Here is an 18,120-nt window from a genome sequence, read left to right as displayed (position 1 = left end):
CGGGAGAATTTTCCCTATCAATTACATTGGCTTCTGTGATAAAATGTGCATGTTTTCACATACAGAAAACTGACAGACCAGTGTGCTCCCAGCCTCAGCTTATCACACTCTCTCTGTCCATCTCTGATGGAGCAGAACTGGCTCTGCAGACTTCTCCAGCATTACTACAGTACAGTACACTTGGGGAGGGGTGCTGTACAGAAGAGCCTACTGCATAGTGCATACTGACTAGGGACTGTCTACAAATCTTTGTCTGCAAAACTTTGTATTATTCCTTATCACTGGCTGAGCAGATACACTCGTTAGAACAACTGTGCAGAGAGCAGAAAGTTTTTTTCTTGCCTTTCCCTTAGTTTTCAGCCTCTCAGGACAGGGCCCCCTGTGGCTTCTGGGCCCCCCTGCTGCTGCATCCCTTGCAGGGTCTATAGTTACGCCCCTGTAGCTGGAGTTCCTAGTAAACAAAGTGATTCGTTTCCCTAAAGAAAACCATAAGCGGATGTTAGAAGACACAGAAGAGTAAATTTTGTATGGTAAATAGCTGTTTCCTATCTGATTCCAGAGTAAGGCACTTGGATGATATGGTTTGAGGACCTGAAACTCTATCTGAGCCCATCTAGCATGTGGGCCACGTTCCCACCAGGCCACCATCTGTCTAAATTGCCCAGCAACATAATAATTGTATAAGTTTGGCACTGAGAGTCCACCGGCATGTCTTTGGAGTGTAAGCAGGGCCGTGCCGACACAGAGGCCGACGAGGCTGGAGCCTCAGGGCGCATGTCATTAGCACTCTGGAGGGGCGGAACTTGCAGTCTGTGTGACTCACTCTGTGTTACCTCTGCTGGCCGCCCCCCGCTGTATTCGTGCTGCGTGCTGCCTGCCCTGCTGTGCCGCCCAGCGCCCGCCGCCGCTAATCGCACAACTGTGCTGTCTGTCTGTCTAAAGCGGGAGCGGAGTATACATATTCCGCTCTCCGCTACCTGGCTTGTTGTTGTTGTCATGGTCACCGTCCGTCCCGGTGACTCCAAAGTGCGCCGCCGCCCTTCCCTCTCTCTCACACACAGAGCGGCCAACCAGCGTGCGCCTCTCTGTGTGACGTCGGGCAGCCTGTGGGTCCCGCCCCCTCACAACGTCGCCTGTCTCCTCGCCTGTGAATCAGCAGCTAGGGAGGAGTCAGGCAGGAGACAGTGTGGCTGTGTTGACGGCGGGGGAATCGTCTGCCCTGTGTGGCCCGCGGCTGGCTGTCTGTCTCTCAGTCCCTGTCCCAAGTCAAGTAAAAGTAAGTGTGACAGGCAGCAGGCACAGCTGCACAGGCAGCATTATTATGGTGAATCTATTATAGTATTACACAGGGCCTCCAATGCCTCCTAGTCCCAATCCCATCATACATACATTTATATTTTAGATATTAATGTGACACACTGACTCAGAGCTCCTGTCCTGCATTATTGATAATAGTATAATGTGACAAGCACTGGCTGCAAATCTATATCAGCTGCTGATAATACAGTATCCATTTATGGTGCATTATATGATGGATAATGTTAGTGTGTCTATACCACAGACACACTAATATTATCCATCATATAATGCACCATAACTGGATACTGTATAGTATTATCAGCAGCTGATATAGATTTGCAGCCAGTGCTTGTCACATTATACTATTATGTATACTATCAATAATGCAGGGCAGAGGTCTGTCATCAATCGTGTCACTTAGGTGACTGGCTGCTATTCATGGGGTTGAACAATGCACCTTATTTTGGTGTTAAGGGAATCATTAGGTAAACAATTAGCTTTACTCACCTGGGGCTTTCTCCGCTCCGCTCTCCGCCGCTGTCCCGGGCTTGCCGCATGGTGCAGAGGACAACCTCGAGGTTGTCCTTACTGTGCCTGCGTGAAGCGCTGCTGTCAATCATGGCCACAGTGTCCGCTGCGCAGGTGCAGTAGTTCTGCGCAGTGCGCAGCGGACATTGTGGCCATGATTGACAGCGGCGCTTCACGCAGGCGCAGTAAGGACAACCTCAAGGTCATCCTCTGCACCGTGCGGGGAACCCGGTAAAGCGGCAGAGAGCAGAGCGGTCAGTGTGGGACAGTCGGCTGCAAGGGGCTGGAGAAAGCCCCAGGTGAGTAAAGCTGATTTTTTTTTTTTTTTTTTGCCTGATGATTCCTTTAAGTTCCCAGTTTAAATTTATTGCTAGATCCCCAATTCTTATGTGTTTATTTGGCACCTGAAATATGAGGGGTGCACACATTGCTTAAAGGATACATCTGATGAACATAATAAAAAAATGAGATTCACTTACCTGGGTGGGGACTTCCTCTGCCCCTGGCTGGGAGCCTGTGTGTCCCTCAGCGCAGCTCCGCTTCCAGCCCGTCTCCTGTTATCCCCTCCGTAGCAGCACACAGCTAATCTGCTTGCTATGAAGCTCCCGTCAGTGGGACCATTCTGTGCAGACGCATTACTTTTCCGCCTGTGAAGAATGCTCCCGGCAATGGGAGCTTGATAGCAAGCAGATCAGATGGGCCCCTGCGCAATGGATCCCGACCTTCCAGTTCGGCATTTGCTACAGAGGGGGCCACAATAGATGGGCTGGGACTCTTGGAGCGGAGCTGTGCCCAGGGACACACAGGCTTTAAGGGGCTGGAGGAAGACTCAGGTAAGTAAATCTGTTTCTTTTTTAATTTGTCAGATGTATCCTTTGAAGAGACTCTGAATTCTCCAAAAAATGAGGTTTTTACCTTAAAAACCTCATTAACATTATTGCCCCTGTTTAATCGCCGCATTCCCCACGTCTGAAAACACCCTAAATCACCCCAAACTCTCTGGGGTACATTGCAGGCTCCTTCCGCATAGAGGTAGAGCATTTTGCTGCAGCTCTGCTTCTATGCGTGTCAATCAGCGCAGAACGCCACTTCTCCCCCGCCCCTCTCAGTCTTCCTTCACTGAGAGGGGCGGGGAAGAGGTAGATACGCGCATAGAGGCTGCAGCAAAATCCACGACCAAGAAAGTCGTGGATTTAGCCGGGCGAGTTTGGGGTGGTTTAGGGTGTTTTGATTTAAGAGGGGCAATAATGTTAATGAGGTTTTTAAAGTAAAAACCTTATATTTTGGAGACTTCAGAGTCTCTTTAAGCTATGTAATCACCTAAAGTGTCATTACTTGACAAGCTTGATCGAACGTTCAAGCGATCGTGGTACTTTACACGAGCGTCTTTGAGGATCTTAAAGATCTGATCTTCTGTGTCTGTAGTTTGAGAATGCGCAATCGCCACAGGGAGGACACAACATTTAACATGCGTTTGTTAAACAATATTTCCCGACGTTGAGTAACATTGTGCGCACTATTGCTGGCTGAGTACGACCCTTTAGGGGTATCTGCTGTACTCCAGTGGGGCAGGTGGGCAGAGAGCACATCATAAATTATATATACAGTAGTGACTCTGCTTAGCCCATAAAATTGAAATAAACCAATCAAGAATAGTTACTTGTGCTGCTTCCATAAAGCAGTCCCCATATTTTTAAAGTCCGATGTACATATCTGATAGTGACTGTATATATGATGTGTACACAGGAATCTCTTATATATACTATATAACATCTATGCTGTAAGAATAAAGCCTGATGTGTAGATGTGTAACTAATAGTGATGGTCAATGAAATGCAAATAATTCTGCGCTGATGCTGATTTATGCACTCCTTTTGCTCATTAAATCAAAAAATTTGATATGTTAAAATTTGGTTTGATGACTATGAATTAAATGGGACCTGAGACGGATGAAAAGAAAAGTTTTATACATACCTGGGGCTTCCTCCAGCTCCCTTCAGGCTAATTAGTCCCTCGTTGTCCTCCTCCACCACCTGGATCTTCTGCTATGAATCCCGGTAATTCAGCCATTGAGCGCAGTCCGGCCGCATGACACTCCCACAGCCAGGAGCGTTCTGCACCTGCACAATAGTACTACACAGGTGTAGTACGTTCCTGGTGGTGGAGTGTGTGCATGCGTACTACGCCAGACTGGCTCAAGTGCCTGTACCCATGGCAGAAGATCCAGGTGGCGGAGGAGGACAGTGAGGGACTGATTAGTCTAAAGGTGGCTGGAGGAAGCCCCAGGTATATATAAACTTTCATCTCAGGTTTACTATACTCTACATATCAGATCTATCTAAAAGTTCCATCTATCTGATGGAAAATTGTACCGTGTAGATGAGGCTTAATACTTTTAGCCATAGCCCCTAAACAAGCATGCAGTACATCAGGTATTTCTGACATTATTGTCAGATTTGACATGCTTGTTTTCAGACACTACAGCAGCCAAATAGACCAGCAGGACAGCCAAGCAACTGGTATTGTTTATAAGGAAATACATATGGCAGCCTCCATATGCCTGTCGTTACAGTTGTCCTTTAAACTGTGCATATTTATGTGCAATTACAACAGTTGGATTGACTTGAGCTGCATCTTATCAGTTGTTGGTCGCCTCTTATCAGTGATATTTTACTTGACAAAAGTTGTCCAACTTCTTCAAGTTGTTTGATAATTGTGCATTTAAAAGACTTTTGCTGAGCGTGTGTATGAGGCTAAGTTCACAGTGGGACGTTAAAGTCGCGCGTTAAAACAGCATTTAACGCAGAATAACTCACTGCAATGAAAAATCAATGCCCTGTTCACAGTGCACACGTTGCGTTGGTATCTAACGCTGCACGTTAAGTAAAAGTACTGCATGCTGTGCGTTATACACGTTATTAGCTGCGTTGGACTGTTTGCACATGCTCAGTAATGACTTGGAAGCATACTTTTCATTGCCTGTATTTTTTACTGTATCTGCTGTATGCGACGGTAACGCTGCGTTGCCACTTTTTGGGCGCGTTGCGTTGTAAGCATGCGGTGCGACTTTAACGTGGCATCAAAACGCAACGTCCCACTGTGAATCTAGCCTGAGGCTTTATGGATTCAGGAAAGACAAATGTTTACAGTTGTGTTTAAGCAATTTTTTCTGCATTTAAACATACATGTTCTTTTGCTGTTAATTTATTTGTATTTGCACTTATTACCTAATTTATACAAAAAAATGTTGGTATCACTTGTTTGCTGTTAATTTATATTAATCTGTTCTCCTGTGGGAAAATACTGTCTTATTTTTGGATATCTTTAAGGAGGGGGCGCACTTGGGGGGGGGGGGGGGGGGGCGCACTTGGGGTGGGGGGGCGCACTTGGGCAGCTCAGCCTCTGTTGATGGTGGACCTTGTCCCGGCCCTGTGTGTAAGTATAGGCCTGGCAATGCGGGGGGGTCTGCAGTGCCAAATAAATCTAAACAATGCTCTCTGTAGTGGAATCAGAAATGATTTGGGGATCCAAAAAGGAATTGCTGAGAATACATATAACAGCTTGGGGAGAGAATTCATTTTGAATGATGCCATACGGCCAAACCAAGAAATATGATAATCTTCCCATCTATGGAGATCCGAGATTACTCTGTTTATAATGGGAGTAACATTGTGCTTTATAAGATTTGAAGTAAGTGAGGTAACCTGGATGCCAAGATATTTTATAGTAGACTCTTGCCATTTATATGAGAAGCTAGATTTTAGGGTATTCATGGTTTGTGGCGTTAAGTAAAAAGGAAGTATTTCCGATTTAGTGGCATTTATTTTGTAGTTTGATAGCTGGCCGTACCTGGAGAGCTCTGCATGTAATACAGGGAGGGAGATTATGGGATTTACAAGGGACAGAAGGACATCGTCCGCGTATAGTGAAATTTTAAAGGTGGACCTACCTATTGTGATGCCCATTATGTCAGGGTTGTCCCTTATCCTTGCAGCCAGTGGCTCTATGGATAGGGCAAAAAGCAATGGGGACAGGGGACAGCCCTGCCTGGTTCCATTGGAGATATGGAAATAATCATTAGGATTGGTATACGGAATCTTTATAGCTACTTTAGGATTTGAGTATAATTTATGGATAGCGTTTAGATAAATACCTCCTATACCCATTTTATCCATGGTTTGGAACAGGAAATCCCAACTTAGCCTATCAAAGGCTTTTTCTGCGTCCAAACCAAGGAGGACAGTTGGAAGTTTATAGAAATTGATATGATCAATTAGGTTAACTATTCTGCGGATGTTATCTCCTGCATATCTCCCAGTTATAAATCCGACTTGGTCGGCATTAATTAAGGATGGCATCATGGGGGAGAGCCTGTTGGCAAGGATTTTTGAGAATATTTTCAAATCTGCGTTCAGGAGAGAGATTGGCCTATAATTAGTCATCTCTAACGGGTCCCTATCAGGCTTGGGAATAAGTACCATGTGAGATTGTGTCATGGTCTCTGGGATATTTTCTGCCCCCATGAAGCCATTAAAAAGGGTAGTCAGTTTGGGTGTGAGGATTGACTTAAATTTTTTATAATAGGCCACTGAGAAGCCATCGGGTCCTGGCGCTTTATGTGGTTGTAGGTTTTTGAGAACCTCAAAAACCTCTTCACTGTCTATTTCTTGATTGAGGGCTTCTAATTGGGCCTGTGAGATGCTTGAGAGCTTACAGGATTCTAAATAATTACAGATGTCGGTTAACGCTGGAGAATGTTGACCGGTGGAATCAATTAGATTGTATATAGATTTAAAATAGTTTTTAAATAAAGTTGATATGACCCGTAGATCGTAATGAGTAGTGCCTCTTTTATCCTTGAGTGCAAAGACTGAATTTCTAGATTTTATGTCCCTCAGTTTCTTTGCAAGGATTGTATGTGCCTTGTTACCCCTTTCATAGAAAAGCTGTCTAGTGAATAAAAGTGCTTTTTCTACCCTGACATATTGCAGTTCAGCCAATTCTTTGCGTTTTAATTCCAATTGGGCCAGGGTGGTTTTTTTCGGGGATTTTTTATGGCTTTCTTCTAGTTCCATAATATTATCCAGTAAAACTTTAATTTTCTGGTGATATTCCCTGTTTTTTTGCGCTAGCTATACCAATTAATTTCCCTCTAATACAGGATTTATGGGCTTCCCAAACTGTGGAAAATTGGGGGACCGAACCTTCATTAATGTCGAAATAATTTTTAAGGCTTTCTTCAACACTAAGAACTGTTTCCTCATCCGTTAGTAAACTATCATTCAATCTCCAGACTGAGGGAATCTGAGGATTACGTGCTAAATTTAAGATCAGCTCCACCGGGGCGTGATCTGACCAAGTTATTGGACCAATCTTAGAAGAAGTTAAAGTCGAGAGTAAGTTTGGAGAAATAAAAAAATAATCAAGTCTGGAGTATGAGGACGAAGTGTGTGAAAAAAAGGTGTAATCTAATTCCGTAGCATGCAGAGCTCTCCAGGCATCTATATATCCAAATTGTTTTAACAGGGTCCTAAATTGGCGAGCTACTTTACAGATTGAGGGGAATGAGAGCGGTTGAAGATCAGATTTCCTATCTTTAGTAGGTGAAATTATTAGATTAAAATCACCACCCAAAATGATGTTAGGGCACCTCAGTTTTTCTATTTTCAAAAAGACCTTTTCTACAAATTGCAATTGATGGTCGTTGGGGGCATAGATGGAGGCTAAGGCTACCTGAATGCCGTGCAGGGAACCTTCCACTATCAGATAGCGTCCCTTGGGATCGCTGTGCACTTTAGAAAGTATGAATGGACATTTGTGATGTACTAAAAGGGCTACCCCCGCTTTTTTAACATTGGCACTAGCTAAATAGGCGGTAGGGTATGTTTTGCTTTTTAGGTAACCAGGTTTCTGGGAGGAAAATCTAGTTTCCTGTAGGAATATAAAATCTGCTTTGGAGCGTTCCAGATCCTTTAAGGCAAGATATCTTTTACGCACAGAATTTAACCCTTTGGTATTTAAGGTTAGTACTTTTACCATTTTGTATTATGGTGGAGTATAGCTGAATGAATGCCTGGATCCCAAGGGAGGCTTAAGGCAGTATAGGTATTATATGTATGGCAGGCCCCATGGTTGACAAAGGAGATAGAAGAGAGAGGAATGAAGATAAGAGAAGAAGATAAAGAGAAAAGAATACCCTGGGGGTAAATTACCCCCTGGATTAACACGCTTAGTCTAATACATTTGCTAACTGCATTTAAACCTGTAAAGTGAAAAAAGATTAATTGCAACAAGCAAAGAGCAAATAATGCAGTGAAAACAGCTATAATATTAAGTACTAGCCAACCCGCGTCGTAGCATACGCCGCATCTATCTATCTAATAGAGTACGCGCCTCAACCTTGAAGCAAGAAGAAGTAGGCTTTCCATGAGAAAATGTATGCGTGCTCAAACACCAAGTTTAACCCTAGCAAGTCTGGCTTTGCAAATCCGGCCTAATTGGCTATTCATGAGGCAATGCTCATGCAAATATGCATTTGCTTTCGCATGCCAAACTATGCAGGGTCCAAAAACCAATACCGCAAAGCGATCGCCCTGCGGGTATTAGTTCATGCTACATTAGCACTATCCAGGAGCGCCACGGGGAGGATTCCGAATGCCCCCATACAACCGGGGGACTGCGGGGTCCCAGGCTCTCTTACTGCCTGGGAACCACAGCGACACCCCGGAGGGGGAGGCTGGGTGGCGCAGCTGCACCCCCCCCCCCCAAGTGTGGTCAGCGCCGGGGAGAGCCATCCGCACCCACCTCCCAATATTAAAAACAGGCACTTACCTTAACGTCCATTGCGTTCTGCAACATGCACATTAACTTGGGGGCACCACATGAGAAAGGAGTGAAGCATGGGTCACCCCGAGCTTTAGAGCTCAGGGCTGGCTCACATACAACACTCCGGGGTGGGGGGAGGACAGGCGCAGACAACTCACTCCAAGGCTCACACCACCAGAGCAAGCCATCCACCACCTGCCTCCAAAGGATACAACTGCAAAAAATGCTTTCCATGAGAAAAATTTTGCGTGCTCAAACACCAAGTTTAACCCTAGCAAGTCTGGCTTTCCAAATCTGGCCTAATTGGCTATTCATGAGGCAATGCTCATGCAAATATGCATTTGCTTTCGCATGCCAAACTATGCAGGGTCAAAAAACCAATACTGCAAAGTGCTCTCTCGCTGCCTGAAAACCACAGCGGCACCCCGGAGTGGGAGGCTGGGTGGGGCAGCCGCACCCCCCCCCCCCCCAAGCGTGGCCAGCGCTGGGGAGAGCCGTCCGCACCCACCTCCTAATATTAAAAACAGCCACTTACCTTAACGTCCATTGGGTTCTGCTACATGCGCATTAATTTTCTCATGGAAAGCATTTTGTGCAGTTTGTATCCTTTGGAGGCAGGTGGTGGATGGCTTGCTCCGGTGGTGTGAACCCTGGAGTGAGTGCGCCTGTCCTTCCCCCCCCCCCCCCCTCTCTCTCTGGAGTGCTGTATGTGAGCCAGCCCTGAGCTCTAAAGCTCGGGGTGACCCATGCTTCTCTCCTTTCTCATGTGGTGCCCCCAAATTAATGCGCATGTAGCAGAACGCAATGGACGTTAAGGTAAGTGCCTGTTTTTAATATTGGGAGGTGGGTGCAGACGGCTCTCCCCGGCGCTGGCCACACTTGGGGGGGGGGGGGTCGTCCACGCCACCCAGCCTCCCCCTCCGGGGTGCCGCTGTGGTTTCCAGGCAGTGAGAGAGCCTGGGACCCTGCGGTCCCCCCAGTTGTATAAAAAGGGGGCATTGGGAATCCTCCCCGTGGCGCTCCTGGAGGCCTGGAGCACACCAAAAACTGCTAGCAGATCCGCAAAATGCTAGCAGATTTTGAAACGCTTTTTCTTATTTTTCTGTAGCATTTCACCTAGCATTTTGCGGTTTTGTAAAGCGTTTTTGGTGTAGTAGATTTCATATATTGTTACAGTAAAGCTGTTACTGAACAGCTTTTGTAACAAAAACGCCTGCAAAACCGCTCTGAACTGCCGTTTTTCAGAGCGGTTTGCGTTTTTCCTATACTTTACATCTGTCGGCAGAAACGCCTCCGCAATCCAAAAAATGCCTCACCTCGGGAGTATGCGTTTCAGCAAAACGCCTCCCGCTCTGGTGTGCACCAGCCCATTGAAATACATTACCCAAGCGTATCCGCAGCTGCAAGTGGATCGCAAAACGCTGACGAACTGCTCTGGTGTGCACTAAGCCGGATAGTGCTAATGTAGCATGTAGCAGGGTGACTGCTTTGTGGTATTGGTTTGTGCATGCATTTGCATGAGCATTGCCTCATGAATAGCCAATTAGGCCAGATTTGCAATGTCAGACTTGCTAGGGTAAGGCCTCTTTTCCATGGACTGTGAATAGGCAGTGAAATGGCTCTCAAACTCTCACAACTGCTCACTGCTGCCTGGTAACTGCTCACTGCTGCCTGGTAACTGCTTGCTGCTGCCTGGTAACTGCTTGCTGCTGCCTGGTAACGGCTTGCTGCTTCCTGGTAACTGCTTGCTGCTGCCTGGTAACTGCTTGCTGCTGCCTGGTAACTGCTTGCTGCTGCCTGGTAACTGCTTGCTGCTGCCTGGTATCTGCTCACTGCTGCCTGGTAACTGCTTGTTGCTGCCTGGTAACTGCTTGCTGCTGCCTGGTAACTGCTTGCTGCTGCCTGGTATCTGCTCACTGCTGCCTGGTAACTGCTTCTTGCTGCCTGGTAACTGCTTGCTGCTGCCTGGTAACTGCTTGCTGCTGCCTGGTAACTGCTTGTTGCTGCCTGGTAACTGCTTGTTGCTGCCTGGTATCTGCTCACTGCTGCCTGGTAACTGCTTTTTGCTGCCTGGTATCTGCTCACTGCTGCCTGGTAACTGCTTGCTGCTGCCTGGTAACTGCTTGTTGCTGCCTGGTAACTGCTTGTTGCTGCCTGGTAACTGCTTGCTGCTTCCTGGTATCTGCTCACTGCTGCCTGATAACTGCTTGCTGCTGCCTGGTAACTGCTTGTTGCTGCCTGGTATCTGCTCACTGCTGCCTGGTAACTGCTTGCTGAGCACACAGCTCAACAGTCCGTGGAAAAGAGGCCTTAAACTTGGTGTTTGATTTGAGCACGCATAAATTTTCTCATGCAAAGTACTTCTTCTTCTTGTTTGAAGGTTGAGGCACTTAGTCTATTATATATATAGATTGCAAGGGTGCCAGCACTTCCTGCTTGGGCACGACCCACTTCGCGCCACATAGGGGGTAGCATGAGGACTACGTCAGAGTCAGGCCTTTCAGGCCCACCGCGGCGGGGCCGCAACTACAATAGGAAAGAGAGGAGTTCCCATCACATTTATGATTAAGGAGCGTCGTTATTAATGATCGGATCCAGCCACTGGCGAACTCAGGGGGCTATTCCGGGTGTCTGGAACCTCCCCCCTGCACTGAGCTGTGTATTCAGCCAGGGAAGCCCGCATAATATAAACAGCCTCATTCTCCCTCCCTTCTTACTTCTGGTGCCTCCCTCCAGCTAATAGAATGAGAGAGGCAGCCCAGCTTCCCTCACAAGAAGATGTAGCCTGCAGTGAGAGAATGTTGATTATGGAGTCCTGGACTCTCCACAGCACAGAAGTGTCAGACATGATGAAATTAGAGGGCAGGCAAGCTGGTAAATATGCACAGCATGATGCAGAGCTTGCCTGGACTCAGGGTCTGTGGGCAAACATCTGTCTGGTCTCTCCCCATTGTTATAATGACTGCATGTGTGGATAAGGTGTGGATAACAAGCTGAAAAGTTTTTGACAGTCCCTAGACTCCAGGAGGGCTTCTTTCTGACTTGTGTGAGAGACTGACAGGGACAGGAGTCCAATTACAGGCAAGTAGCCTGTGTGATGTGGGACTGCAATACAGATAAGTTCTCTGCTTCATCTCAGGCTATTCTCAATTTCTCCACTCCTCTCTCTGGGCTAGTGCAACGCCAAAATGACAATAGCAATCGCTAGCAATTTGTGAGTGTGATTTTGTGAAGTGATTTTCAGAGCGATTTTTGAATGAATTGCTCAAAAACATGCTACATGCAGTATACCTGCGATTTTGAAAAAATCACAACGCTGCTGTGGGAACACCCACATAGGGTAACATTAGCCAAGCGCTTTTCAAATCACTGTTGATTTGAAAAACGCTCAGAAGCCCTCTTGGTGTGCACCAGCCTCCCTCATTCACCTTTGTTTCCCTCTTCCCCTAGAGCTGGCTGTGTGTTCTTGTCATACAGGAAAGCTAAATAAAAGTGCAATCCTGGTGAGGCAAATTATTATTATTTAGTATTTATGTAGCGCCGACATCTTCCGCAGATGCATATATCCCTGCATCATATGGGTATCACTTGCGCTATGTGACACTATGTAGCATATTCCACTGAATTGTCCAAACTAAGTCTATCTCCTGTTCCTCTCTTGGGGAGTTGTTCCAGCGCTGTACCCCGTTCACATTTGCTGCTACCAGAAGCCCTCAGAAACACTCGTGTCCTTGAGTACTTCCAAAGACAGGCAGCCCCGTAATACGCCAGCGCACTTTTGTGCATGGGCAGTATGGAGCCACCTGTATTCGGAAGCACTCGGGGACATACGTGCTTCTGGACCTTTCAGGAACCCCCCCCTTAAAAATCCTGCGTTTGCCCCTGCCAGCAGTATAGCTCAGTCAAATGTGTGGTTTGGAGATCTATTTGAAGGAAGAATCGGAGACACATTTCCTTTCGGTGTAGGAGATGTTGCTTTTGCTGTCTTCGGCATTTTTAGACCCAGTCCTTTTAAGAGATCCGGTGCGTCTGAAGGGTCAGCTATAGCATGGTAGGTGCCGTCTTTAACTGCTATTAGCTTGAAGGGGTATCCCCAACGGTATTGAATTCCTTTGTCACGCAGTAAAGTGGTTACTGGTTTTAGCTTGCGGCGTTTAGCCAGCGTGATTGGGGAAATGTCACTAAAGATCTGTAGATCGTGGCCTTTAAAATTGTAAGAAGACATGTTCCTTATCGCAAAGGATATAGCATCTTTTGCCTCAAAATAGTGGAAGCGGGCCACTATGTCTCTTAATAAGGGAGCTCCCTCGGGTCTCGGGCCTATCGCTCTATGCGCCCGATCAAAGCGCCACATAGATCGGTCCATATCCGGGCAGATTGTGCTGCAAAGCTCTGTTAAGTATGTCTTAATGTCCGCAGGTTTGACTGTGTCCGGGACCCCCCTGAATCGTAGGTTGGACCTACGGTCACGATTCTTGTGGTCTTCCTGGGCCCTTTGCATGTCTGCAACTGTGTCAGTCAGCTTACCGTTCTCCTCCTCGAGCTTGGTGCAGCGTTTCTGAAGGTCCTCTACATCCAGCTCAACTTTTGAGGTGCGGTTCGCTACCAGGGAGACTTCGGACCAAAGGTCAGCAAGTGCCGCAGCCACTGCTTCCTTCACGGTCGAGGAGATCGTTTTTTGAAAATCCGCCAGGCAGGCTTCAAGGACTGGTTTAGTGACGTAGTCCACGGATTCTCCCTTCTGTGCTTTGGACGCCATCTTTGATTGCGCAGTAGGTTGTACAGGCCTCAGGAAGTATGAGTCTAGTTTGCGACTTTCAGAGGCGGCCAGCCGTTTAGAACGTCTCATGCGGGATCAGCGGGTTATCACAAGCCCGAATCCGGAGGATTCAATCCTGTTGCGCAGGTTCTGAAGCTGAGCACAGGCTTTATAGAGCGGCCACGCCACGGAGCACTTAGCCTAAGCAGCCATCTTCCTTCGCGCCGCGCATGCGCCCCCCCGCTTATCTCCTGTCTTTAATAACGTTTATAGAGTGGTCACCATGGTGATAAGGCATGCAGTATTCAGGAAACATTTTACCTCAGGCAAACCTAAAGTTATCTCTTCTGTCTTTAAGTTAACTCTCCAATCCTTAAAATAACTCCAGAATTCTAGACAGGCTGTTAATTAACTGCGTGTGAAAATAACTACAGAGGAGGTAAATTAACTACAGAGGAGGTAAATTAACTACAGAGGAGGTAAATTAACTACAGAGGAGGTAAAATAACTACAGAGGAGGTAACTTAAGGAATGAAGAGATAAGATAACTCTCTCACTGTGTGGAGGTATGTTTTCTCTTGCCTTATTATCTCCAGCATGATCTTAGTGAATTGAGGCCATTATTTATTTGCTAACTCCCTGCTTGATCACTTCCAGTCTGGCTTCCGGGCAAACCACTCCACAGAAACAGCTCTTACTAAAGTGACCAATGATCTTCTTAAAGCTAAATCCAAAGGCCATTATTCCATACTCGTACTTCTTGATCTGCGATCAGCATTTGATACTTTTGGCCACATCGTACTCCTTCAGATACTTTTATCTATAATCATAAAGAGCCTCGCTGTTTCCTGGACATTCCTATTCCTGATTCCTATGTCTCAGGAAGATCTTTCTCAGTCTCTTACTCGGATCTGATCTCCTCTCCACATCCTTTGTCTGTGGGGGTACCTCAAGGCTCTGTCCTTGGCCCCCTCCTATTTTCCATATACTGTACGTGCACAGCCTTAGCAACTTCATCAACTCATTTGGGTTTCAATATCACTTAGATGCATATGATACACAACTGTACCTTTTGGCCCCAGACCCTAACGCCCTCCTCACACAAGTTCCCGACTGCTTGTCTGCTATATCCTCTTTCATGACCCCCTCGTTTCTAACATTTTAATATGAGTAAAACAGAACAAATCATTTTTCCACCATCTCTATCCACCTCTCAGCCTGATATAATAATAAATATGAATGACACCCCTACAACTTCTGTTCCCAAAGCATAGTGCTTAGAGGTAATACTTGGCTCCTCCCTCTTTTTTATTCCTCACATTTACTCCTTAACCAACTCCTGCCATCTCCTGTCATCTCCAACTCAAAAACATATCTCATCTTAAACCTTTTCTCACTCAGGACACAACTAAAATGTTAATGCATGCTCTTATAATATCTCATCTGGACTATTGTAACATACTACTTTGGGGACTACCAACTAAAAGATTGGCATCTGCCCCCCTCCAACTAACCATAACTGTTCCCCCTTCACTAATGACTGACGCTACCCAACCCCACTCTCATGCCTAACCCTAACTGACCTCATCCCCCCACCGATACTAACAAACCCTCACCTAACTGCCCCCCCCCCCACCACCGATGACTGACCCTACCTGACCCCACTTCAATGCACCCTCTTTCTGGCTATAATGCCTCTGGTGCCCATATATACAGGGGTTGGACAAAATAATGGAAACACCTAACATTTTGGCATCATAATCTTTGAACATGTTTTAAAGAGAAACTCCAACCAAGAATTGAACTTTATCCCAATCAGTAGCTGATACCTCCTTTTACATGAGAAATAGAATGATTTTCACAAACAGACCATCAGGGGGCGCTGTGTGACTAATTTTGTGCTGAAACCCCTCCTACAAGAGGCTCTGAATACCGCGGTACTCCTGGCAAACTGCCACAATGTAACAATGTTCACAGACAGGAAATGGTTGTTTACAGCTGTCTAACAGCTAGAAACAGCTACATAACCTGCCCACAGTAACAATGTCACCATGTAATAAATGTCAGAATGTGAATCTGGGAGAGGAAAGATTTTACAATGAGCAAACACTGACTAAATCATTTATACATAATTATTGTAAAAATGAAGCACTTTTTTAATTACATTATTTTCACTGGAGTTCCTCTTTAAGCAATCAAAAAACTTGACATATGTTACATTTTTTTTTGTTTATTATTTTTGTTATTTGATATGTTTAATTAAAATAATTGTTTTTACAGATATTTAATCCAAAGTTGGTTATAATTTATAAAAATGGCAGATCTCTCAGACTTTGAAAGAGGCCAAATTGTTGGTGCTCGTATGCCAGGCGCTACTGTAACAGAAGCTGCCCGAATGCTTGGCATTTCAAGAGGTACTGTCTCAAAAGTAATGACTGCCTTTGAAAGAGAAGGAAAAAACGTTGTCAGCAAAGCACAGTTGTGGCCAAAAGTCAAAGTTGTCTGAGAGAGTCCGTTGGATTCTAAATAGAATTTTTAGAAAAGCTCGCAAGACCACGGCTCCTAAAATCACTGCAGAGCTGAATGAACACCTACAGAACCCCGTTTCCACAAAACTGTTCGTCAGGAGCTGCACAACTCTGGATTCCACAGAAGAACTTCAATTAGAAAACCTCTGCTCTCAAAGACAAATGTTTCAAAGCGTTTTAAGCAGGCATGGGCAAACTCGGCCCTCCAGCTTTTACGGAACTACAAGTCCCACAATGCGTTTGCCTTTATGAGTCATGACTGTGGCTGTCAGACTCCTGCAATGCATTGTGGGATTTGTAGTTCCCTAACAGCTGGAGGGCCAAGTTTGCTCATGCCTGGTTTAGAGTGATGTAGAAACTACCAGAATTGCTCCCTCGAGCAGTGGAAAAATGTGATTTTCTCTGAGAAATTATCGTTTACCTTTTTTCCGACCTCTGGCCGAGTGTATGTTTGGAGACTGCCGAAGGAAGCATTTCATCCAGACTGCCTTCTCCCAACCGTAAAACATGGAGGGGGTTCTGTGATGATCTGGGATGCTATTTCTTGGAAATCCGCCGGGCCAATGATTTCCCTTCATGGAAGCATTAACAGCCGAGACTATTTAAGAATTTTGGGCGACCAAGTTCATCCCATGGTTCAAGAACTGTTTCCGGAGAGGAATGCCATCTTTCAAGATGATAATGCCCCAATCCATACAGCTAGAATTGTTAAAGAATGGAACGATGAACATTGTAATGAAGTCGAGCATCTCATCTGGCCACCACAATCCACAGACCTCAACATTATTCAGCATTTATGGTCGTTATTAGAGATTCAAGTAAGAAGACGATTTCCGCCGCCATCGTCTCTAAAAGAACTGGAGGGGGTTTTAACTGAAGAATGGGCTAAAAGTTCCTTTGGAAACAATTCACAATTTGTATGAATCAAGACCTCGGAGAATTGAGGCTGTAATTGCAGCAAAAGGTGGACCTACACCATATTAAAATATATTTTGTTGATTTTCAAGGAAATTCCATTATTCTGTCCAACCCCTGTATATATCTATATTTAAAGCAAATTTAAGTAATTTAAGATGATTCAGATTTGCCTCTTAATCCAGATATAATTTTATTATTATTAATATTATTATTATACAACCGGAAGTTCACATTTTGCTTCTTTGTAACCATAGTATTAATACAGTGTTTGGCATACAGAACACCCCAGATTCCCATCTTCCTGCCTGCGTACAGCAGAACATAAATAGTTAGAGTACATTGACAGCACTGCTGGCTTTCCATGCTGGTCACACATGATACAATACAAGAAACTGATGAATCATACTTTGTCCTGAAATGATCCCACAGGCAGAATTTTTAGTTATAATTTTTTCCTTGCAGATAAGAAACACATTTTACATTCTTCTGATCAATCATCTTAACTGACAGGTTGTACATTTCTGTCATATGAAATGTGAGAAAAGATCACATGTTATATCTTTATAAGATATGATGATGATTAAAAGGAAGCAGGAAGAAAGGTGGGTGCGACCGTCCGAGAAGCAGCGTTAGAGATATGTACAGGGCAAAACGTTATGTGATCATAAATGCCAGACTGAACAGGTGGCTTTCCAGTTTTGTCCAGGGTTGGAGCTGTCTTGATTAAGTTTGGCAGGGCATTCCAAAGGGTAGGGGCAACATGACCGAAAGTTCTTTCTCCAAAGGTTTTTAGCTGAACTCTGGGGTTGGTCAAGTTATTGGATCCTTTTTGATGTGAGGTTGTGGGAGGTGTGATTCAGTTGCAACAAATTCTTCTGGGCCTAGGTCATGTATGGATATGAATGTTAGCATTCCAATAACATGTAGGATAGACCTGCACTCTCACTAAAACAATGCCTGTTAGACCTCTTGTAACATGTAGGATAGACCTGCACTCTCACTAAAACAATGCCTGTTAGACCTCTTGTAAGGTGTAGGATAGACCTGCACTCTCACTAAAACAATGCCTGTTAGACCTCTTGTAACGTGTAGGATAGACCTGCACTCTCACTAAAACAATGCCTGTTAGACCTCATGTAACGTGTAGGATAGACCTGCACTCTCACTAAAACACTGCCTGTTAGACCTCTTGTAGCGTGTAGGATAGACCTGCACTCTCACTAAAACAATGCCTGTTAGACCTCTTGTAACGTGTAGGATAGA

The 18,120-nt window shown here is 45.4% G+C and overlaps 2 protein-coding genes across 2 annotated transcripts in view; both read right to left on the bottom strand.

Annotated features, from left to right (window-relative positions):
- The window catches only part of LOC137521762 (mucin-4-like), a 39,061-nt gene extending 32,159 nt beyond the window's left edge, over positions 1 to 6,902 (bottom strand). The window contains exon 1 of the mRNA XM_068241453.1: positions 5,981 to 6,902. Coding sequence (XP_068097554.1) covers positions 5,981 to 6,902 — 922 coding nt within the window. The remainder of the gene's footprint in view (positions 1 to 5,980) is intronic.
- Positions 1 to 18,120, bottom strand: part of CASZ1 (castor zinc finger 1) — a 440,241-nt gene that overhangs the window by 407,420 nt on the left and 14,701 nt on the right. The gene's annotated exons all lie outside the window — the stretch shown is intronic.

Source organism: Hyperolius riggenbachi, chromosome 6 (genome assembly GCF_040937935.1).
Source record: "Hyperolius riggenbachi isolate aHypRig1 chromosome 6, aHypRig1.pri, whole genome shotgun sequence".
In the NCBI taxonomy this organism is placed as follows: domain Eukaryota; kingdom Metazoa; phylum Chordata; class Amphibia; order Anura; family Hyperoliidae; genus Hyperolius; species Hyperolius riggenbachi.
This window is presented reverse-complemented; position numbering and strand designations above follow the sequence as displayed.